Below are 24,206 nucleotides of genomic sequence, written 5' to 3' on the forward strand. Positions count from 1 at the left end.
CCCTATAGTGGGGCATAGAACCTTCACAGGACCAAGGGCCTCTCCTTCCATTGATGACCAACTAGGCCATCCTCTGCCACATATGCAGCTAGAGACATGAGTCCCACAGTGTGTTTTCTTTGGTTGCTGGTTTAGTCCCAGGGAGCTCTGGGGGTACTGGTTAGTTCATATTGTTGTTCCTCCTATGGGGCTGCAAACCCTTCAGCTCCTTGGGTCCTTTCTCTAACTCCTTCATTGGGGATCCTGTGCTCTGTCCAATGCATGGCTATGTGCATCCATTTCTGTATGTGTCAGGCACTGGCAGAGCCTCTTCACAGACAGCTATATCAGGCTCCTGTCAGCAAGCACTTGTTGGCATCCACCATAGTGTCTGGGTTTGGTTGTTGTATGGATCTCCAGGTGGGGCAGCCTCTGGATGGTCATTCCTTCAGTCTCTGTTCCATACTTTGTCTCTGTAACTTCTTCCATGGGTATTTTGTTCCCCCTTCTAAGAAGGATCAAAGTATCTACACTTTGGTCTTCCTCCTTTTTGAATTTCATGTGTTTTGCAAATTGTATCTTGAATATTGAAAAGGAGAAATTTATAGTCTCAAAAAAAGCCTATTTTTTAATTTGACACATAAATTCTACAGTGATAAGCTGCCCACATAGCCTGCTCATCTGGTTCAACTCTATAGCAATGAAATGACAGATGTCACAGCCAATTTTAGAAATAAGTTTTCATGATGTAGCCCTGGTTGGCCTGGAACTAGCTCTGTAGACCAGGCTGCCATCAGAACTCAGATCTCCCACCCGCCTGTGCCTCCCCAGTGTCAGGATGAAAGGTGTGCACTATCACATTTGGCCTCTTCACTGCTTAGCAACACTGAAATCACCAGCCTGGGCTTGCAAATAGGCCTTTATTATTATTGAGGAAGAGGACACACAACCTGCTAAGTTTTCAAGAGCAGATATTCAAGGCATATGCCATCAGAAACCAGGGGCCGTGACCATCTATCATCAACTGAATTATGCTCACATCATCACATAGCGTTTTGTTAATGAAGCTGCCAACGATAAAAAAAAAAAAAAAAAAAACAACAAATGTCAGTACTCAAATGGGTGTGCTTCTTATCAACTATAGTTAAAGAACTGTCTTTTCATCACAGTCCTGAGTCTGTTTAAAACTTTTAAATACTTATTTGTCACTAGCTAGAGAGATGGCTGACTGCACAATTGTCCTGAGTTCAATTCCCAGCAACCACACATTGGCTCACAACCATCTGTGATGCCATCTGATGCCCACTTCTGGTGTGTCTGAAGACATCTGCAATGTACTCATATACATAAAATAAACAAATAAAAATATACTTAGTTGTCATGTATGTAAGCGTATGTGTACACTCATGTGTGTGTGTGTGTGTGTGTGTGTACTCAAGAATGCGTGTGCCTGTATGTGTAGGTATGTGCCTGTTTGTACCTGAGTGGGTACTTGCCTATGTGCACTTGCTGGTGTGTGTACATATATGAAAATATACATGTGTATGTGCCTGTTCACCTGCCTACATGGGTTTGTTTGCCTATGTGTACCTGCACGTATGTTCCGTAGTACATGCATATGCTCCAATGCATGGAGTTCGTAGACAATAACTTGTGGGAATCAGTTCTCTCCTTTCACCAATAGGTTCCAGAGACTGAACTTGTCAGGCTTGGTGACATTGCTTAAACTGCTGAGCCATCTCAGGTTAATTTTGAGTAACTGTGCACATTGGCTAAGGACGACTATCATGCATAGCGTGAGTTCCAATCCCAGCCTTCTGCAATAGACCTCTGCCCCATTTCTCAATTCTCAGTTGTTCAGTACATTACCTAGCTTAAGAACAGAGAGAGCAGCAGGGTGTGATGTTCCAGACTAATAAATCAGGTCAACTTAGGAGCTGAGGCCAGGGAATTAGCAGAGTGTGAGGGAGTTTGAGGTTAGTCTAGGTTACATAGACCTTGTCTCAGAAAAAAATCCAAAGATTTTCTTTAAAAATTTTATTTTAAAATTGAAGTTTGTTTGCTTAGCCAAACTTGGTCCACTCGGAGTGAATATAGCAATGCATATTCACTAGGGAGTGTGGAGATGGTGGGGCACATGTCAGTCATTCCATTATTTACTACTGAGGGAAACATCTACTGGATCACTCAGAGCTCATAACTGTCAGGCTGCCCTGGGAAATTACACATCCTCCTAACTGTGACCTTACAGATGCTAGCCAAAACCTGTCGTCCACGCTCTTATTCTGCTTTACACTGAGGTGGTAAAAATGGCATCTCCCTATCTCCCTCCACCTGGCATGCAGTGGACACAGCAAAACTCCCTGAAATTTTGATGTAAAGTTCATTATCAGAGTTCATCCTTTACATATGGAAGACCCTAGATTCACTCCCCGAGGACTAGAATGACAAAATATCTCCCCAAATTGGTAATTGTACAATGAGTCAAAAGCAGTTCAAGCCCAAACACATTAAGTTCCAACCATTTACACTAGATTCACCAAAAACAAGTTTCTAATAATTAAACAAGAAACGTGAAAGCAGACGGAAATTCCACCTGATCATCTATAGAATGATCAGATGGCTACCCTATACAGTTTAGGCTAACCTTAACTGTATAGCAAGTTTCAGTCCAGTCTGGGGGTATACAAGATGTCTCAAAACAACAACATATATGCACATGCTCAAACACACACACACACACTTTATATAGCCATAACCTTTTTGAGCAAAACAACAAAACTGAAGCTATCTCAGTATCAGAATTTAAAATATATCACAACAAGCTGATGTGATCAAAAGCTGATGAATGATCGTTTCATCAAACATCTACATCAGATCCCAGGAGAAGAACTGCACTTTTATCATTTCTTCATTTTTTTTTAAGGACAAGTAATAGGCTCTCCAATAAATACTGTCAGGAAGATTCAAAGACCACCATAGTCTTATACCTCCCACTACTCAATAATTCAATAATCAACTTGTAACACATTGAAGGAAAGACTAGATCTGAGACTAGAAAATCACTAAGAGAATCTGTAGAAAAAGCCCCATGACTTGGGTCTAAGCAGGAGTTCTTGACCAGGAACTCCCAAGTACCAGCCACCAAAGCAAGAACTGACAAATGGGACTGAATCAAACTACAAAGTCTCCACAGCCCAGTGGAGGAAACAACCAAACAACACACCAAAATGTACCAAACAACCACCACCAATCAAGAGAACTAAGAGAAACCTCACAGAGTGTAAGAAAAATTGAAGTAAGTTTTCAGTTGTGTAGCCCAGATAAGCATTAAATTTGAATGTAGCATGGGCTAGCCCCAAACTTGAGGTAATTCTGCTTAGTTTCCAGCAGGCTGGAATTATAGCTGTGAGCCACTATGTTCGGAGGGAGAACTATCTTTAAGTCATGCATGTAATTTAAATTATATTGGTAGCTTTTCATGTGCTGTTGACCCTTGTTAAAAAGGGATCCTGGGCAAACAACTTTAGTCCCAGCACTCTGAGGGGAGAGACAGGTGGATCTCAAGGTAGAGTTCATAGCCAGTCTGTTCCCAAGACTGCATATGATACACAGAGCAATCCTGCAAGAGCGGAGACTCATTTTTTTTCTCTTCTTTTGTGTTTTGTTTTGTTTTGTTTTGTTTTGTTTTGTTTTGTTTTGTTTTGTTTTGTTTGGAGATGGGGTCAGGGTGTCTTGCTAACAGGCAATCAACATTGGCTTCAGCATCCTGGATGCAAGGTTTGGGGCCTGTACCACCACACCATGATCACCGAAAATAACTTGGATGAAGGCAAGTAAAAGCCAAAGGAAAATTAGCCCAATGGAGATGATGACAGCTCACTGATGAAGGAACCCAAGATGGGGCTAGTCTCAGGAGAACCCATCCTGACATTAAAGACAAGATATGAGGAAGCAGTCCCCCCACTTCTACTGTGGGCCTGAGACTGTTGACATAACTGTTTGTGCCGAGAGCCCAAGAACTAGCAATTCTTTCTTTTCCCTCCCTTCCTTTTTTCCTAATACAGAACCTTGCTCTATAGCCCTGGCTGTCCTGGGACTCACTATGTAGACCAGGCTGGCCTCAGACTGACAAGATGGCCACATGACTCTACTTCCCGAGTGCTGGGATTACAGGTCTGTGTTATGCTTAGCCATTCACTATTTTTGTTTGTTTATGATGATTTTGCAATCTGGCCAATAAACTTCGTAAATAGCAGAAGGTGACCTTGAACTCCTGGTTCCTCCTGACTCTACTCCTTAAATATTAGACATTTACAGCACAATGTCTGTTCTGTGTGACGCTGGAGATCATAAATTTAGTCATATATTTTATAGAAAGTTCATTTCTTTTTTAAAAATTCAGTTTTACACAGAAGTATTTAACATGTTTAACTTTACTTTCTTTTTTAAATTTTCAATTAGATATTTTCTTTATTTACATTTCAAACTTTACTTTCACTGCATTGATGTGAAGGTGTCAGTCAGATGCCCTGGAATTGGAGTTACAGACAGGTGTGAGCTGCCATGTGGATGCTGGGGATGGAACCCAAGTCCTCTGGAAGAGCAGCCAGTGCTCTTAACTGCTGAGCCAACTCTCCAGCTCCAGAAATGTTTTAAAATTAACGTCCAGTTTAAGTCAAGAAGCAGAGATTACCTGTATGGTGGCAAATGTCTCCTGTTTTGCAGTCGATAACACTTCCTGAGCAGCAGGCTTCTCTCCTCCCATGCGTACACATCCATAGAGCCATCATTACAGGTGATGATGACATGAACGGGATCCTTCAAAGAACACCCAAATGTAAGTAGACTGGAGTCAATGTCACATTAAAAGACAGGGAGAGGGCCTGGGAGGTGGCTCATCAGGTAAAGGCACTTGCTGAGCAAGTCTGTTGCTCTGAGCCCATGTAAAGAGAAAAAGAAAAAGACTAACACCAGGAAGTCGGCCTGTGAACTCTGCAAGTGCTCACACATAGACAAATGCATAAGTGCACATCCCAATAGTATGAAGTTTAAAAAAAATGTAAATGTAGTTTTTTTTTAAAACCCCACTGGAGAGGAAAAATTCCAAACATACCACACAGAGTCTCATGATCATTTCTGGGAAGTACTGAAATGTCTGCAGACGGTGACCGTTATTGGTAAAGAGCAAGAGAGAGAATTCAGTTGAACAAACAATCGTGTCCTTATCACTGACTCCAAACCAGTTCGGGGTTTCCTTGTAATATGGCAACAAAAAGCCTGCTATCGAATTTCCTGCTCCAAACAAACAGAAAATACAGAGGCAATTTTTTCATTCATTTAAGTAGGAGAAAAACCCTTAGTGCTTACTGAAAAGCATATCCCTCCTTCCATGGCATGCTAGTCTGAAAGAGACAATGAATACAGTCCATTGGTCTGACAAGTCCATGTCCAGACAAGTCCATGACCATGGCCACAGAAAGGCAGGCTATGACACAGGGACAATGTGGACAGTCAGTAGCTCAAACTTTGGAAAGACAACTGTACTGGGAAAGGACAGTAGAACCCAGTCCCTAGCCCATGACAGAAATGGAAACATGTCTGCCTGAGAAATCCATAGTTTGCTAGAATGGTGACCATCAAGCAGGCACAAGTTCACATCTGGGCAAGGAGCCTCCTGCTCCCTTTACAAAATCATCATGTGGAGCATCATCATACGGTGATCCACAATCCAGCACAGTCCCGTGGATCTCCAAGTTCAAGTCAAGTCCGGCCTGATCTACAGAACAAGTTCCAGGTTAGCCATGGCTACATAGAGAGACCCTGTCTTCAAATACTGAAAATACAAAACAATGACAAGCATTTATAGCTTAACACTTAGGGGAGACACAGAGAAATTGTAATTTCTCTTGAAAATTGTTTTACATTATTATGTTTGTGTAGGTATTCATGCCAGAAGCACACATGTAGGGATCAGGGGACAATTTGAAGGATTTTGATCTGCTCTCCATCATGTGGTACCCCAGGAATTGAACTAGGTTGTCTGGCTTGGTAGGTAAGTGCCTCTATCTTCTAAGCCAGTCCTTCTCAACATTTCTAAGGCTTCTTATTGAACTGTAAAATGGATCTCATGTGGCATTGGGAGGGTTCCTGCCCAACCATAAAGTTACTTTCATGGCTATTTCATAATAGTAATATTGCTACGGTTATCAACTGTGATTTAAGTATTTTTGAAAATAGAAGTTTGTCATAGAGGTCATGACCCATAGGTACAAAACAACTGGTGTAAGCCATTTTTCCACTCCATCTTATAATTATTTATTGCTTGTCATGTGGGTTTTTTTCTTTTGAAACAAAATCTCACTATGCATAATGAACTAACAGAGTACTCACTAAATATTTCAGGCTGGCCTGGAACCCAGAGAGATCTGCCTGTGTCTCCACTGAATGCTGGAATTAAAGGTGTGCACTACCATGCTTGGCCTTTTATAAATTTATCAGTGTGTGTGTGTGTGTGTGTGTGTACGTGTACATGTCTGTGTGAGTGTATGTTTGCATGTGCACATGCTAAACCATCTTCACAGCTCCATCTTTGCGTTTGTGAGACAGCAGCCTCTAGGACTCAGTTTTCCTGACTCAGTCTCCTGATTTGGGGTGTGTGCCATCATGTCTGGCTTGAGAACTTTCTATGGTTTACCTTTAACAATAATTTTGTTCCCAAACTCTTCCAGCTTCAAATCATATGTTTTAAACTTTGTGATTTTGGAGATATCACTTCTGGACATCAGGGTTATCCTGTCTTCCCTTCTTGGGGTCCAGAAGGCTTCTTGGCATAAGGAAAATTCCAGAAGGGTAGACACAGGGGCAGAGAATTCTGATCTCCTCAGTAGGCTGCTCATGTAAAACACCTGCAGAGAGTATTGCCCAGGGGAATCAATGAAGAGTAAATCTCTGCAGCCTGGCACATGCACAGTCCACATGAGGGGCTTTTGAAAGAAACCCCAGAATGGCCGCATCTGTTCTTCACCCAGGACAGGGTGGAGCAGTCATTGTTCCCACTCAAGGTCCGAATAACTCACCCTCTTCCTGCCCCTCCCATCACATATCAGAGACAGGATGGAGTCCCTGACTCAGGTCAAAAGGCACATCGGTCATCCTACTGCAATGGACACATCCATCAGAGCTTGGTTAAGTACATTTTCCCTGTGCAGAGGACCAATCCAGGGCTCTTCTGGACATTTTCTTTAAATGAGGAATTGAGACTGTTATATTGTAACCTAGACTGCTTTGAAAGTATGTCAATGTATAAAACCAAATAAATATGCTTGGGCCCTGAGGAGTACCTGGCCTCTGAGCAGACCATCGCTCTCACAGTACCTGGGAACCAGGCACCAGAGAGCTGGCAGTTAAGAGAGAAGGCAGTATAAAAAGCATTGGGTATGGTAGCACTTATCTGAAATGCATGCCAGCCAGTGATCTAAATTTGCTTTGCGTTCAGGGCCAGCGAAGGTGTCTGGGAACTGTTATTTCACCTCATCCTTTGGCTGAGCCACATTTCAAGGACACTTCAGTAATAGACATTTGCCATTGTGACTTGTCAGGTTACTACTCCCAAGCACATTATTATTATTTTCTGACTGTCAGATGACTTTTCTTATGATAGGGCTTAGGAGGGGCGGGTGGTATGCCCGGATATCCCTGAAGGCTCAACCTTCCCACTGTTTCCCATCTTCACCCTGGAGTTGCTAGAACAGACCTACCTTTGGCAAAATATATGACTGTTTCTTACTCAGTAAGACCCATTTCTTCTGAGGAGAGCAGTAGATTTCATCAATATCACATGGCAGTACATTGACTGCAGAAATGAGGTGTAAATCTGGGATTCTAAAGATGTACAGGTTACCCAAGGTATCGCCTGCCTGAAATCAGAGCAGTGGCACCTGGTCAGTGGGGAAAGGTTAAGCATGGAGGAAGCAGTTTTATCTGCTCTGAGATACACCACTGTGTCTTCATGTCCTGTAACAAGACCGAAAGCTGTGACCAGCCTGCCTCACAGAGTGTCTACACTGATCCCATGGAATAAGATTCTCTAGACCTGGGGGTATGACTCAGTAAGTAACTATGGGAAGAGGCAGAGAGAGAGAAGAGACACAGAGAGAGACAGAATGAGACAGAGAGAGACAGAGAGACAGAGGGTGAGAAAGTGTGTTTGTGTGGTCTGTGTGTGTTTGTGTTGTGTTGTAGAGCATTGGGCAATGCACAGACAGCCTGGTTTCCAGGCTAGCTGAGAAGTCCATCTAGGTTTCCATCTAGCTAAGGCTAGATGTTGAACCCCAGGACCCAATGGTAATAATTCACCTACATAGGATGGAAGGAGTTCTCTCATGCTCCTGGAACTCTGGCTCCTGTTGAAGTTACCGACCCCTCAGCTCCCACAAGAGAAGCATGGTTAGTAGTCACATAGGTAATGTCCCAAGCTTCTGACCTTCAGGCTAGACTCCTTCCTAGTTACCTAGCAACAGTAAAGATAACAGCATACCATAAGAGGGGCTGCTTGGCCCCACCTCACTCTCTTACTCCTTTTACTCCCCTTACACTCTTTTTTTTTTTTTTTTTTTTTTTTTTTGGTTTTTTTGTTTGTTTTCGAAACAGGGTTTCTCTGTGTAACCCTGGCTGTCCTGGAACTCTGTAGATCAGGCTGGCTTCAAATTCAGAAATCCACCTGCCTCTGCCTCCCAAGTGCTGGGATTAAAGGCGTGTGCCACCATGCCTGGCTTCCTTACACTCTTCTTACTTTCTCTCCTCTCTCCTCTCACTCTCTTCCCCTCTCTCCCTCTTACTCTCTAGCCTTTCTTCTCTCCCTTTCCCCTTTCTCTCTTCTTGGCCATGGCTGGTTTCTCTATTTCCACCTGTTCTCTTTCCCCCTGCCTGTTTACACTAAAGCTCTAAAACCACAGAGGGTCTCTGTTCATCAAGGCCTGCTGCACTGACTCTTGCCTGTGTGCGAACCTCTCTCCCTCTCTCCGGGGCCCCTGGTATTGGGGGCTGCCCCTTGTCCACACCCTGTAGAGTAGGGTCAGTGGCTTAAATCCCACCTGGGGCTGAGTGGAAAGCCTCCGGGGTAGCCTTCCCACATCTGCCTGCCCAGAGCACAGGAGGAACTCTGGCCGGATGTGGGCTATCCTCCCTCCCCTCTTCTTCCCCATACCCCTTTTAGTTCCCACAGATGGTAGCAAGAAGATGGTTCCATCCATGTAAGACAGAACCAGCTAAAAAAGACTCTCTCTCTCTCTCTCTCTCTCTCTCTCTCTCTCTCTGTGTGTGTGTGTGTGTGTGTGTGTGTGTGTGTGTGTGTGTGTGTGTGTTCCTGGTCAGCTTCCTCCCCACTCCCTGTCTCTCCCACGGGTTTCAGCTCCAAGTAGCCTGCTCTCCAGGCTCTGCAGCCCCTTGGCTTTGATCTGTGACTATACAAATAACTCTGCTCTAAAGCTGCACCTGCCCTAACTCTCTGCCTCCTCAAACAGCAGTGTTGCTCTGAGCTCTGTCCCTCCCTCCTCACCACAGCACCCCAAGAGTGCGGCCCACACCAAGGGAGCGACCGACCGCTGGCCCCGCCCCAGGGAAAGGAGTCCCAGAATAGACTGCAGACCAGCAGACAAAGCGCGCCAGGGCGGGCTGTGGGCCGGCAGACAAGGCGGCGGGCAGCTCTTGCAGTGGGTGATGCTGCCAGAACGGGCAGGTGGAGGCAAAAGAGACACGGTGGGCAGTGGGCAGCACTGTGCTGGCGGGCGGAGGTGATGGCACCACCACCACGGCGGCCGGACAGCCACCTCGGCTAAAAAGCCTTCCACTCAACGCTCTATGTTAAACTTTCACCTTCTGCTTAACAAAAACAAAAACAAAAGAGAAAGTTAACCACAGGGTACAATGTACCGCCCCCCCCCCAACACCCCATCCAGCTAAGCCCAGGAAAACTGCACCCAAAGCTGTGCTCCCCCTACAGAAACACTTAAATCGTGCTTTTCAACCCAAAACTTTCTTGCTTCTTTATCTAAATGCTTATTTTCTCTCTAGTATTCATGATACATGCCCAAAAATTTCTTTCAACTTGTTTAAAATTTCCTTTGAGGTTCAAAAGTCATCCAATCCTTAATTAACACCCAGTTTCCTTTTACAAACAAACTGTTAACTGCCTACCCCAGATACACAATCAACATGATATTTTCTTCCTCAGCCATCAAAACAGACCATGGTGTGCTCTTATGCAAACCATGACAGGCATAACTTTTGCTATTCACCCTATGCAGATATCCCCTGCGGTGTTCTGCTCCTCTGTTACAATTACAGGTCTATCTCCACACAGTGCCTGCTGTCACAAGTCCACCTGAGACAGCACCATCTCCTGAGACCTACAGACAAAAGCTGCCTTCCTCCAAGAACCTCATCTGACTGAAGACTCCCAAGACACACACTAAATCCTACAAAAGACAGACTTGGGACCTTCCAGCTACAAATGAACTCTCTTGCCAAAGCCAAATGGCTACTGAACTTGGGGAACATTACATGATAGTGAGGAAAACATAATGTCTATCTAGACTAATTAACTGATGTTCAAAACTGATGTTATTAGCCTCAAATTGTACTACCCATGGAAAAATTAATTGATCGTACAATCTCTTACCTTCTCAACACTTACCTTAACCCTCCTTACTACTCTGGCTTTGTTGTGCTACGTCTCTAGGCTATATGTTTTCTTCTGATACTTCCACTCCACCCTAAATTTTCACAACTAATGACACAATCACACAGTGACACACACACACCCCGTTTTCTTATAAAAACAGAAGGGATAGTTGTGAGGCATTGGGCTATGCACAGACAGCCTGGTTTCCAGTTGAAGCTAGATGTTAAACCCCAGGACCCAGTGGTGATAATTCACCTACATAGGATGGAAGGAGTTCTCTCATGCTCCGGGAACTCTGGCTCCTGTTGAAGTTACCGCCCCCTCAGCCCCCACAAGAGAAGCATGGTTGTTGTCACATAGTCACATAGGCAATGTCCCAAGCTTCTGACCTGCAGGCTAGACTCCTCCCCAGTTACCTAGCAACAGTAAAGACAACAGCATACCATAAGAGGGGCTGCTTGGCCCCACCTCACTCTCTTACTCCTCTTACTCCCCTTACACTCTTACTTTCTCCTCTCCTCTCCTCTCCTCTCCTCTCATCTCACTCTCTCCCTCTTACTCTCTAGCCTTTCTTCTCTCTCTCTTCCCCCTTCTCTCCTCTTGGCCATAACCGGTCTCTCTCTCTTTCTACTTTCTTTCTTTCCCCCTGCCTCTCTACACTTAAGCTCTAAAACCATAGACTGTCTCTGCTCATCAAGGCCCACTGCGCATACTCCTATAACCCCTGGGCAACAGGGTATCACCCCTGGGACCCCGGTCTGGAGCTGCCCCTGGTCCACCCCCTGTCGAGTGGGGTCAGAGGCTTAGATGCCCACCCAGGGCCGAGTGAAAAGCATCTGGCAGCCCTCCCATGTCTGCCTGCCCAGAGCATAGGAGGCACTCTGGCTGGACATGGACTATTATCCCTCCCCCTTATTTCCCCTACCCCCCCATTAGTTCCCACATTGTGTGTGTGTGTGTGTGTGTGTGTGGTTTTGGGGGGGTTGGGGGTATGCATGTGTGTGTGTGTGTGCTTGTGCGCGTGTGTATTTGTGTGTATGTGTGTAGTTTCAATCCCAGGGGCTCCAATGGCTTTTTTTTGGCCTCCAAGCCTGCTCATGATACATAGACATACATGCAGGCAAAATATTCAAACACAAATAATTTTTTCTTTTGAGTTTTCTTCAGATAGGATTTCTCTGTGTAGCCCTGGCTATCCTGGAACTTACTCTGTAGACCAAGCTAGCCTCAAACTCAAGAAAGTCACCTGCCTCTGTGACATTCACCACCATGCCGTGCAGGTTTATTTTAAGTAACTTTTGTAGGGCATGGTAGCATATGTCTTTAATTCCAACACTCAGAAGGCAGATGTAGTCTAATCTCGGTGAGTTAGACTAACCTAGTCTACACAGTGAGTCCTAGGCCAGCCAGGAGTACATAATGAAATTCTGTCTCAAACACATGTGGTAGGGTATATGCAAAGATTTTCCAAGCCCTAAGTCACTCCTCCTCAGGACTCACTGGGACAGCAACATTATTCTTTTTTATCAATATCTGATAAAATTCTCAATTTTTTCTCTATTGTCCCTACCTAAATTTACAGATTCAAAAATAATAAACAATTCAAAGACAAGATGTAAACTCACTAAAAAAATTGTGTGTGTGTATGTATATTTATGTATGTGTATGTAGATTACATATCTGGGCATACACTGAAACCAGTCAAGAATGCCAGGTATCCTGTTAGATCACTCTTCTCCTGATTTCCTGAGAGAGTCTCTTATTGAACCTGGAGCTAGGCTGGCTTGGCTACCAGCAGTCTAGTCCCAGTGACCCTTGTGTTCCCTTCCCCAACAACCAGGGTTAAAGGCACATTTAGCCACATCCCACTTTTTATGTGAGTATCAGGGATTTGAACTCAAGTCTTCATGCTTGCACAGTAAACACTGCTACCCACTGAGGCATCTCTCCCCAGATCCCAGGAAAGAATTTTAAAATGACATTTTTTAAGAGAATGGCTTAAGGAAATGTACATGAAATAGGTCAAAGGATAAAGGATAGCCATATTTATGGTATATTGTGATGAACTCTCAGGGTTTGCAGAGACAAACTCCAAGATTTAACAGTAATGGGACCTCAAATTGGCAAGTGTTTTGCTCTGTGTGACTTTTCCAGATGAGGGGGTCACTTACCAAGACAATCGGGTCATCCTTGGTAATGACAGCTTTCAGTGATTTGCATGGAGATTCCAGGTTGCTAGTCGCCAGAGCTTCCCTGTTGTGACAGTCCCACAGTTTGATAGTTGATTGAATATCTACAGTGACCGCAATGTGCATCTCAGGGAGGGTAGTCAACAGCTTGATACTTGCTGGCTGTACTGGGCTTACCCAGGTTATAATGCTCTGGGAAACAAGAGCATCATCATGTCTTACCAACTCCAGTTCAGCTGCTTTCACCCACCAGCTTTATTTGGAAGCCTCATCCAGACTGGAACCCTTCTTACTTACAAGGAAAGAATATGAATGTTTGAGCTGGTGAGAGGACTCAGCGGGTAAGAGCACTGACTGCTCTTCCAAAGGTCATCAGTTCAAATCCCAGCAACCATATGTGGTTGACAAGCACAAGCAATAATATTTGACAACCTCTTCTTGCGAGTCTGAAGACAGCCACACTGTACTTATATATAATAATAAGTAAATCTTTGGGTCAGAGCAAGCAGGGATTGATTGAGCAGAGATGATCACAGTGAGCGGGGCTGACTAGAGTGAACAGGGTTGACTATAGAGAGCAAAGGCCCTAAAATTCAATTACCAACAACCACATGAAGGCTCACAACCATCTATATATCTACAGTGTACTTATATACATAAAATAAATAAATCTTAAAAAAAAAAAAACAATATGGAAGTTCTAAGCATCCCTCACTGGGCATGGTAGCACAGGCCTAGAATCCCAGCCCAGGGAGGGAGAGGCAGAAAAGTCACTAGCAGCTTGAGGCCAGTTGGGACTACATTACAAGACTATCTCAAAAGAAAAAGAAACCCAAGGCTGGAGAGATGGCTCTGCAGTTAAGACCACCAGATGTTCTTAACCAAAGGACCTGGGTTCAGGTCCCAGCACACACATGGTAGCTCACGGTTGTCTGTAATGCCCATTCCAGGGGATCTGACTCCGTCACATGGACATACATGCAGACACAATACCTATGTACTTAAAAATAAAAAGAAACACAACAAAGAAAACAAACATCTAGATGATTTGGGGCAGGAGTGGACAGGAAAACAGGACACATGCATTATGCTCAGAGGTGATCACACACTTACTATACAGACAAGAAAGAAGAAGATGACTGCTAAGATGGCTCAGCAGGGAAGGGCACCTGTCACTAAACCTGATGACAGGAGTTCAGTACCCAAGAACCACATGGAAGTGAAGACCAACTCCCACAAACACGCACGAAGAACAATCAGCGGCCCTGTGTTCAAACTCATTTCACCTTTTCCTAACATGCGAGCAGGGGGGATGTCCCTATGGTCACTTCTAGTCAGGCTAGGTTTGGTTTTGGGTTTTGTTTTGGTTGGTTGGTTTTTGGTTTTTGAGACAGGGTCACTCAGTCACTCTATACTCCTAGCTCTCCTGGAACTTACTATGTAAACCAGGCTGGCTTCAAACTCACTGCCCCTGGCTCCTGAGTGCTGGAGTTAAAAGCCTGAGCCACCACTTCTAGCAGTATTAAGTTTTACAACACATGAAACAAAGCTGTTCACAATGAATCAATTCCAAAACTGGTTACTGTATCATCAGTTCTTAAACACTGCAAATGAGAAAAACAGGTTTCTCTTCCAGGCTTTCCTTTTGCTTAAAAAAAATTCAAGAAGCAGGAGAGATGGCTCAGTGTTTGAGAACACTGGCTGCTCTTCCAAAGGTCCTGAGCTCAATTCCCAGTAACCACAAGCTGATTCACAACCATCTATAATGGGATTTGATCCCATCTTTAGGCATGCAGGTGTACATGCAGACAGAGCAAATAAAATAAATAAGTCTTTTTAAAAACAATCACACACACACACACACACTCCACCAGCAGCACAATTGATGACAAAAAGTGAAAAGCATAATTAATTACACTAAAATATCTGAGGCAGCAATCAATATAGCTTTTTAAAGCTCTATCCTCATTTGCATGAAAATTATTAATAACATCTCCTTGCCTCTAAATGTAATCTTCCCTTTGAATCAATCTCTCACTAAAATGTGACTTCTGCATTGACTCCCTTGAAAGGCAACCTGTTGAAGGCCTTATTACCATACAGAAATGACTCAGTCTCATGAGATTGAGGTTGAGCTCCACTCCTGGCTCCCCCTGCCAGGTACGATGATGATGCACCACAAGATCCTGCCTAGCACTTAGGAGACAGGGGTAGGAGGGTCCCCATGAGTCCAAGGCCAGCCTGAACTCTAGGATAGCCTGATATGATCCTAAACAACCTACTACCACCCACCTGCCAAAAACAAACAAAAACCAAAAACCCCCCAAAACCTCCAACATCAGAATCATCCTGTTCACTATGTTATATTTCCAGTTTGCTTGTGGGAGGCAATGTTTATAAACATTGAGACCCTAACAAAATAAAAATCTTTTTCTTGGGTTTGTAGGATCAATCCTTTAGTTCCAGCACTCAGGAGGCAGAGGCAGACAGATCTGTTGAGATGGAGATTAGCCTGGACTACATAGTTCCAGGCCAAAGAGGAATAAAGGGGTAAGACCTTCTCCCAGACAAACAGAACCAAGCAACCTCAAGAATGGATTTATGTTCACTCCATTAGGCTCTTTGACGCTTTCCACTCTGGAAATCAGTCTGGCGGTTCTTCAGAAAATTGGACATAGTACTACCAGAAGATCCAGCAATTTCTCTCCTGGGAATATACCCAGAAGATGTTCCAAATTGTAATAAGGACACATGCTCCACTATGTTCATAGCAGCCTTATTTATAATAGCCAGAAGCTGGAAAGAACCCAGATGTCCCTCAACAGAGGAATGGATACAGAAAATGTGATACATTTACATAATGGAGTACTACTCAGCTATTAAAAACAATGAGTTCATGAAATTCTTAGGCAAATGGATACATTTGGAGGATATCATCCTGAGTGGGGTAACCCAGTCACAAAAGAACACACATAGTATGCACTCACTAATAAGTGCATATTAGCCCAGAAACTTAGAATTTCCAGGATACAATTTGCAAAACACATAAAACTCAATAATAAGGAAGACCAAACTGTGGATACTTCATCCCTCCTTAGAATAGGGAACAAAATACCTATAGAAGGAGTTACAGAGACAAAATTCAGAGCTAAGACAGAAGGAAAGACCATCCAGAGACTGCCCCACCCGGGGATCTATCCCATATACAACCACCAAACCCAAACACTATTGCATATGCCAGAAAGATTTTGCTGACAGGACCCTGACATAGCTCTCTCTTATGAGGCTATGCCAATGCCTGGCAAATACAGAAGTGGATGCTCACAGTCATCTATTGGATGGAATGCAGGGCCCCTAATGAAGGAGCTAGAGAAAGTACCCAAGGAGCTAAAGGGGTCTGCAACCCTATAGGAGGAACGACGACATGAACTAACCAGTATCCCCAGAGCTGTGTCTCTAGTTGCATATGTAGCAGAGGATGGCCTAGTCTGCCATCAATGGGAGGAGAGGCCCTTGGTATTTCGAAGATCATATGCCCCAGTACAGTGGAATGCCAGGGCCAGGAAGCAGGAGTGGGTGGGTTAGGGAGCAGGGCAGTGGGAGGGTATAGGGGGCTTTGGGGATAGTATTTGAAATGTAAATGAAGAAAACATCTAAGAAAAAAAAGACCTTCTCCTAGACGAACAGAACCAACCAACATCAAGAATGGATTAATGTTCCCTACATTAGGCTCTATTACTTTTTTTTTTAAAAAGTTGAGAGAACGATAGATAATCAAGACACACATTGAGGTTTCAGCATTCACCTGGTTCTCTCCTACAATGACTCAGCAGCTGGCCATCTCAGGAGTCAGAGTACACAGGAGAAAGAATCTTCCATAAACCACCAGGGATGGCACAGTGGGAATCTGGTGTCATAATGCTGAGACAAGCCAGGAGTAATGTCCTCAAGAACCACAGGCATGGCCAGTCCTGTGTTCTTTCCCATTGGTATTAGGGTCCCCAACATCCCTCTCCCAGGGCATCATATGGGCCTCTAACACTCACAAAACCATAGAGAAGAGAGATTATCTACCTGCACAGCTGTGCTACAACCAGGTCAAGCAATGCTGCCACAGCTCTAGCCATAATTCCTACCCTAAGTCAAACAGCTCAGGAAGGTTCCAGGAGAACTATGCTCAGTGTAAGACACACCCATTATGTTTAGCTCCTGGGGTAGGTACCCCAAATCCTAGTAGACACTATCAAAGAAAGAAGAGTTCAGGGCAAGCTCTCACTACTACCAACATGTGGTAAATTGAGGGAGGGCATCACCCCCACATCCGTGGCAGCAGATTGTCTCTTAGCACATCTGTAGAGTATTTCCATAATCAGTCATCAATAGGGGAGGATTAAGTCCACTCTAGGCAGTGCTGCAGCCAGGCTAATGGTCCTAGGTGGTATAAGAAAGCTAACTGAGCAAGTCATGGAGAGCGAGCCATAAAGAATTATCAACCCTCTATGGACTCTGCTTCAATTTCTGCCTCAGCCTCCTCTGATGGACTTTAACTTGTGAGTCCTTCCCTCCAACTTACTTTTTTGGCCATAGCCTTTCAACATAGCAACAGAGAGCCCACTAACACACAAATTTGTAGCCATCCCCGTATTATGTGGTAATTGTTAGTTCTCAAGACTCTACAAATATCCAGAAATGAGATCAAGCTGGGTTATGGGATTTCTGACAATTAGAGAAAAGCTATTATTCCTCAGGAACCTATGAAACCAGTTCCCATCTGCAAAAGAGAACTTTAGCCTTGTCTTTGCTACTGTCATAATGTTACAATGTATTCTCCGTATTTACTAGATACATTCTAGAACAAATAAACACAGATTATCTAACTCAGATATACTTAATACATACTGGCTTTCAATCTTGTCAGAAATCTGCTAAATGTAATGTTAAATGTTTTAGCTTACTATAATAGACAGAGACTCCCAAATCCTGACAGTGAACCCCTCACCGCCCAAGGTCTCTGAGTGATATGGAACAGTGACAAGACTGCCTAGATTGTGGTATGACAACAGCTGAGAATCACTGCTCCATGGCCGGCCTGGTGCCAGGGCTTGCCCTATTCTGTGGACAGAGGATACCCAGAGAGTTAAATGTCTCATATTGCCTAAGACAAGTGAGTCATCTCTCCCATGCCCCTCCCCCACAGGAAAAAGCCTCTCATCTTCTGGGCCTGATGGCCAGACTACCTCTGCCAGAGTCAAGATGGAATTGTCCACTGCAGGTCCCACCAGATGGATGACTCTACTGTCTCCAAGGGAAACAACTGAGCTGACAAGGTAACCAGAGCTATGGCCCTTAGGGGCCTAGACTTGTCTCGCCCACCACAGAACATTCTTACCCTCCTCCAAGGTCATTACTTCCTGGACATCCCCCCTCACAAATAACACTAACTTGTCATTCCTTTGTCTTCTGTTTCAGATCCTGACCTCGGCCTACCAACTCCTTAATGTCACACAACCTGGCCACTTTAAAGACTGCTGGCTATGTGTACCTCCTGGAATTAACTCACAATTGCCACTTACAGCTTTTCTGATGACTCTGTCAAGTAAACTTACATCACCTTGTACCAGCTGCCCCTACTCTGATGTCGCTACAAAGCCATACCTTTTCTCTATCATTCTTATCTATAGACTTAAGGTGTTTTTCATGATAAACTATATAATCAACTATCATATTCACATGGTCACATTTTCAAGGTTCCTTTACTTGTCTTTTAAATGTAAAGTTAAAATGTGTTTCATCATGCTAAACTCATATATATATATATATATATATATATATATATATATATATATTCAGTCTCCCAGATAAAAGGAAAAAGCCCTTCTTACTTCTTCTGTTCCATGAAAGGATTTTGTCTTCCCTAAATTCATCATAAAGTGTGTTCCTGCTGTTAACAGATTTATCTCATTTGTAAACTTATGAGCTCCAGAAAAACCCACTCAGACTCAACTCTCATGGCCCACACAGATCCCATCTAGATAAGTACACCTGCCAATCAATAGCCTAAGTTCCTGTTGTCTATTCCAGAGGGTTGGATTCCTCTCTGTTCCCTGGGATTGGGACTCCTCTCACCCCAACCACCAAGACCTAACGGTTTCTAATGTACACCTGAGAACATTTCTTTTTCTCCCAAAAGCACTTGACTTTATTCTCTTCCTCAAATATACATAACTGTTCCAGCACCTTGCTATGTCCAGGTGTTTACTCAAAATCTACATCCTCCAGGACAGCTCCAGAGAAGCAACCCACAGATGTGTCAGCACCTGCTCTCACAGACACGGATGCTTCAACTGGGCCTGTTCCTTCCTACCCACAGATGGTACCACAGATCCTGCACAGGAAGGAAAAAAAAAAAAAAAAAAAAAAAACGACACTCCTAAGACTGGACCAACAAGTTACCCCAAAGTCAGCAAAAAGTAGTTAAAGATTACAAGGACCCTATTCCTGCTTCACCGTCGCCTCTTTCTACTTTCTCCTTTTTAAAATTAAACCAAAATGGACAAATGTTAGCATTCCTTCTGGGCACCACCCAACAGTTACCTGGCAACAGCCAGATAGGCCTTGCTTGCTATAAAAGGGGCTGTTGGGTCCATACTCCCTCTCTCTGACCTTTCTGTCTGAATCTTTTCTTTCCCTAACCTGTTTTTCCCTCTTTCCCCTTACCCCTTCCCTCTCCCACTCCACATTTTCTAACCTGCCTCTCCTTTCCTCTCAACATTTCTCCCCTTTTCCCTTTCTATCTTTCTCTGCTTTACTCCCTTCTCAACTCCACTTCTAATGTCCTAAATAAACTCTATTCTACACTATACCCATCATATGTCTGGTACATCAAGGGGAGGGATGCCTCAGCATGGGCCTGCCCACTGAGGCCCCCTTCAACCTCATGATACTCTACTCTACAAAACATTTCCTAGTCTTAAACACACAACCCAGTCTACTTTTTCCTTCGTTTGCTTTGGACTCTTCTAGATCTCTCTGGTCATTCTCTCATATCTGCAATAAAAATCTTAATATCAAGAAACAGTAATGTCAGCAGTTTCTTTACTGTACATACAAAAATAGGGTGAGAAAAAAAACCAAAGCATTCCCAGCAAAATCAGGAACAAGACAAGTAAATCCACACTTTCTACTCTCATTCAACATGGTATTGTTTTAGCTAAAACAATAAAACAAGAGAAACAAAGAAGAGGGAGGCCAAGAGGAGAGAGACGCCAGCGTTTCCTCATTTGCAGGCACTATGAGCTTGTATTAGAGATCCTAAGACTCCTCTGAAAACTCTTAGAACTGATAAACTTCCAGAAAATTGACAGGCTGCAATGTTATCATGAAAAAAAATCACCACCCTTCCTATAGAGTAATAAACAAAGTAAAGAAGGAACAGGGAAGCCTTCTGATTCAGAGCAGCCTCAACCACCACCCTGAAGGGGCCTGGTGAACGGGGTATATGCTTTTGATTCCAAGCAGGCATAGTTTGGCAGATCACAAATTTCAAGGCCAGCCTGGTCTACAGAGCAAGTTTCTCCCAAGGCTCTTACACAGTGAAACACTGTTCCAAAACAAAAACAAAAACAAACAAACAAACAAAACACAACCAACAAACAAACCCTGGAGTAAGGGGCCAGAGTGATTGTTCAGCAGTACAGAGCAATAACGCTCTTGCAGAGAACCCTGGGTGGGTTACCTAAGCCTACACAACACCTCACAGCCTCTGGCTTCTGCCAGCTGGCACCAACCATAAACTAACACAGGCACACACACACACACACAGACACACACACACACAGACACACACACACACACACACACACACACACATATATATATATATATATATATATATATATATATATATATAAAATCAAAAATATATCTTTAAAAAGAATACCTAGGAGAAAACCCAACCTTGGATGAAAATCTCTATGATGAAAATTTTGAAACACTGACAGGCCCTGCACAGATGGCTTAGCAGAGAACCCGAGTTCAGTGCCCGCAGCCCCAGTGCCCACAGCTTATAATCATCTGAAACTACAGTTTTTAAGGGACCTGACACCGTCTTGTGACCTCCACAGGCAGCAGACACGGATCACACATACATATATGCACAGAAAACATACATATATACAATAAACCTTTAAAAAAAAAAGTAAGAGGAGGGAAAATCAGGTGTGGTAGTGCAAACCTTTGACCAAAGCACATGGGAAGCCAGGGTAGGTGGATCTGTCAGGGGCCTTCAGGACAACCAGTTCTGTGCAGGGGGGTCCTGTCTCATCACCACCAGCAACAAAAAGATGAAATTAAAATTCATATGAGGGTAACATTTGCAACTCATCGACCAGACTCACCTTGTGAATATCCCAGGTGGAAATCGTGTTCTTGGAACTCACCATACAGACAACAGACTTGTCTTGTCTCTTTCTTGTTATGCCACGCCCTGAGATATAACATGCATATCCATAAGGTTCTGCAAGGAAACCCCAACAGTATGTGGACAGCAGACAGTCAAGGGACAACTCAAACTGAAGGAGGTATGGTTCCCTTCCCTCTGCCTTGTGAAGGCTTGGGAAAAGCTGTGGAAAGGATGAAGTGAGAGGCAGCCAAGCACACTGCAGGCTGGACATTAGTTCAGAAACATTTACTCTTTAATCTGTTTTTATAGATACAAAATGGGTCTGGGGCCTAGAGCTGTGACTCCTGAGCAGAGTTCTCAGTTGTATTCTGAAAGGCCAATAAGCTGGAACTCACTACTAATTTGGCAGCAGAAAGGTCCGAAGTGCATTGGTGTGTGTTACATGAAGGGTTTGAGGTCTACCGGTAGTACATGAGATCCTGTCGAAAGAAAGAAAGAAAGAAAGAAAGAAAGAAAGAAAGAAAGAAAAGAGAAAACAAAAAGAAGGACAAATCATGTATCATTCCTACTGAAGGCAAACAGAAGATCTTGAATTTGCCGCCAGCCTCGTCTACAGATGAAGTTCCAGGCTAGCCATGGTTATAGAGTGAGGCCTTATCTCAAAACAAATGGAAAAGATAAGATTCTTCCCTTCAAGAAAACAGATTCCACAAAGTTGTCTTCTCTCTCTCTCTCTCTCTCTCTCTCTCTCTCTCTCTCTCTCTCACACACACACACACACACACACACTCCTATGTATACACATCATATACAGACATACTGAAAATAATAAATGTAAAAAACAAGAATCTCTCCATCAGAAAACAGTTTAGAGGAAGTTATTTGAAAAAGATAAATACTAAAGCCTATTTGGTAATTTCCCCAGTAAATCCTCTCTACACTCTGAGAAGGGTATGAAGCACTCAGGGAAAGGGAACGATAGGGCTGGTGTTAAGATATTGACCACTCAGCAGATCACAGATTGGCTCCATGGCTAGACTAGCACAGCAGGCCCATCCTGTTAAATTACAATTCCCTTCCTCTTATTAAATGAGAATGCAGGACTGCACAGACTGGGAAAAACCAAGTGGGGGTCTCTTCTAGAGTACCCAAGCTCATACCACATTCCAAAGGAATTTCCTTGTAAGTGAAATCTTCTGGCTTTGCCCGGGTCTTGGCGTGTTCTTGCCATGTTCGGAAAATGAAGAACTGCTTCCATGTCTCTGTGCCCAGGAGCTGTAGGGTATCCGAGTCACAGTAGTGCCATCTCTTCTGACACAACTTCCTGCAATGCACAGTTGCATTCCCATCAGGCTGACCCAAGTCACCTCACCTTAGAACCACAGTTACTGTGTGCATGCATTCACTAACCATCCTCACACATCACTGGTCCATGTCCAGAATCAGAAGGCCTCTTCTTCCCTCTCAGCCCCATCTTGTCCCCTCTTCCCACCCCACCCTGCCCCTCTCCTTACCTCCACAGGACATCACTGCTTGCAAGTTCATTCCAGTTCTATGAGAGAGAAAAGAATCCTTAAACCAACAACTGCCTCCCTCTCCTGCTCTCAATTTGTTCTGGGCTGGGCCTACACAGGTTAATCAAACAGTCCTAGCTCTCCAGGCTGAGCCAGCCTGGGTAGCCCTACCCCAGCAAACACAAGTCACCTTCTGAGGGCTCAGAGGAAGGAGGGCCAGGCTCAAAGGTCTGAGAAGGAATATCAAGGATGTCACATAGTAGCAACACATCCCCGCAGGGCAGCCTGTTCCATTCATTTAACAGAATTTTGTTATCACTGTTACTGTTCTGAGATAGGGTGTCTAGTCACCTGGGCTGGTTTTAAATTCTTGTAATTGAGTCTGACCCTAACTCATGATCATCTTGCTTCCACCTCCCAAGGGCTTCAATGACAGTCCTGCACCACCACTCCTGCCTCATTTAGCTGGATTTGAGGTCTTCAGAGTGGATAATGGTTGCCCATGCCCCCTAGATGTATCTGTTTGCTATTCTATAGGTTGGCACTTCTGTAGGTCAAGAGAAGCAACTGAGTCCGTGAGACACTAACGTGTCAGAGCTGAATAGACAGGTCTGCATAAGGTAAGTTTAAGGAGAAAGGAAGGGAAGGATTGAAGGAAGGAAGGAAGGAAGGACAGAAGGAAGCCAGGCTGTGTGAGTGTGGTGCTGTGGTAGCCGAGACTCCAAGACTGAGTGGGAAAGGCCAAAGGGCCTCATGTAGGATGCAAAGAATGGAGGAGTTCAGCCAAGGAGCTTTTACCTTGTTCACTTGGGCAGCCTGTAGCAAACTGTAGGCATCCAGATAGGAGAAGATTTCCATCAACGGCAAACTAGGCAAATGGACCTCCATCTTCTAAGTCCACACTGACTCTTCTTTCTCCTCCCAAGCTTGTTCCTTTTTACTGGCTTGGCCAAAGATTTAGCAGGATTGACAACCACAGGTCACGAGGCTTTGACTGGAGCAAGCTGCAGCTGTGTAGACTCTCAGCCTGTCCTCCTGCCGCCTCTCACTGGTGCCTCCTCTCACTGGTGCCTCCTCTCACTGGTGCGCCTCTCACAGATGCACTCAGCTGAGAGCGCTCACACTTGAACTCACTCCACAGTGATTTTCATTGCATAGATAAGCTCAACAACCCCTTCCTGGCCCTCTGGAGACCAAAAGCACACGATCTGGGGTGGCCTGATTGATGATGTACTTGTCAGAACTTTCTAGAAAATACCAAGTGACACACTAATTGTAAACAGGTCCAATTGCTTATGTGAAGTCCATTAGGTTTCTCCAAATTACTGGTGTAGGGAATCTGGTTTCCATGTTCATGTCTACCTTGAGACCTGAGTTAGATCAGCAGGGCCCACCTCTCTGTGCCTGCACAGCCTCTGAAATCATGTGCTTGTGTACTT

At 44.1% G+C, this 24,206-nt stretch overlaps 1 protein-coding gene across 3 annotated transcripts; it reads right to left on the minus strand.

The window, feature by feature from the left end:
* Positions 1-940: 940 nt before the first annotated feature.
* On the minus strand, positions 941-23,655 carry LOC110302442 (F-box/WD repeat-containing protein 15-like). 3 transcript variants are annotated; one of them, XM_085828299.1, is made up of 10 exons: positions 23,566-23,655; positions 22,768-22,805; positions 22,414-22,577; positions 21,249-21,367; positions 12,835-13,044; positions 7,740-7,898; positions 6,677-6,887; positions 5,096-5,274; positions 4,676-4,800; positions 941-1,046 (listed from the first exon to the last, which is right to left on the minus strand). In XM_085828299.1, the coding sequence occupies exons 1-10, from the start codon at positions 23,653-23,655 to the stop codon at positions 941-943; spliced, it is 1,401 nt and encodes a 466-aa protein (XP_085684425.1). The 3 variants fall into 3 exon arrangements, with proteins under 3 accessions (XP_085684425.1, XP_085684426.1, XP_085684427.1); XM_085828300.1 differs by having other exon boundaries at positions 7,740-7,894; positions 12,831-13,044; XM_085828301.1 differs by lacking the exon at positions 7,740-7,898.
* Between the last annotated feature and the right edge of the window lie 551 nt (positions 23,656-24,206).

This window comes from Mus caroli, unplaced genomic scaffold (genome assembly GCF_978045245.1).
Source record: "Mus caroli unplaced genomic scaffold, Mus_caroli_1 scaffold_11, whole genome shotgun sequence".
NCBI classification, from domain to species: domain Eukaryota; kingdom Metazoa; phylum Chordata; class Mammalia; order Rodentia; family Muridae; genus Mus; species Mus caroli.

Bases quoted from the DNA above. Each gene is read 5' to 3' on its own strand.
- LOC110302442 (XM_085828299.1), bottom strand. From the start codon at position 23,655: ATGGAGGTCCATTTGCCTAGTTTGCCGTTGATGGAAATCTTCTCCTAT. The intron at 22,806-23,565 runs GTAAAAGCTCCT...TCTCTCTCATAG, and splicing joins AGGCTGCCCAAGTGAACAAG to AACTGGAATGAACTTGCAAG. The intron at 13,045-21,248 runs GTGAGTCTGGTC...CTTGTTTCCCAG, and splicing joins CCACCTGGGATATTCACAAG to AGCATTATAACCTGGGTAAG.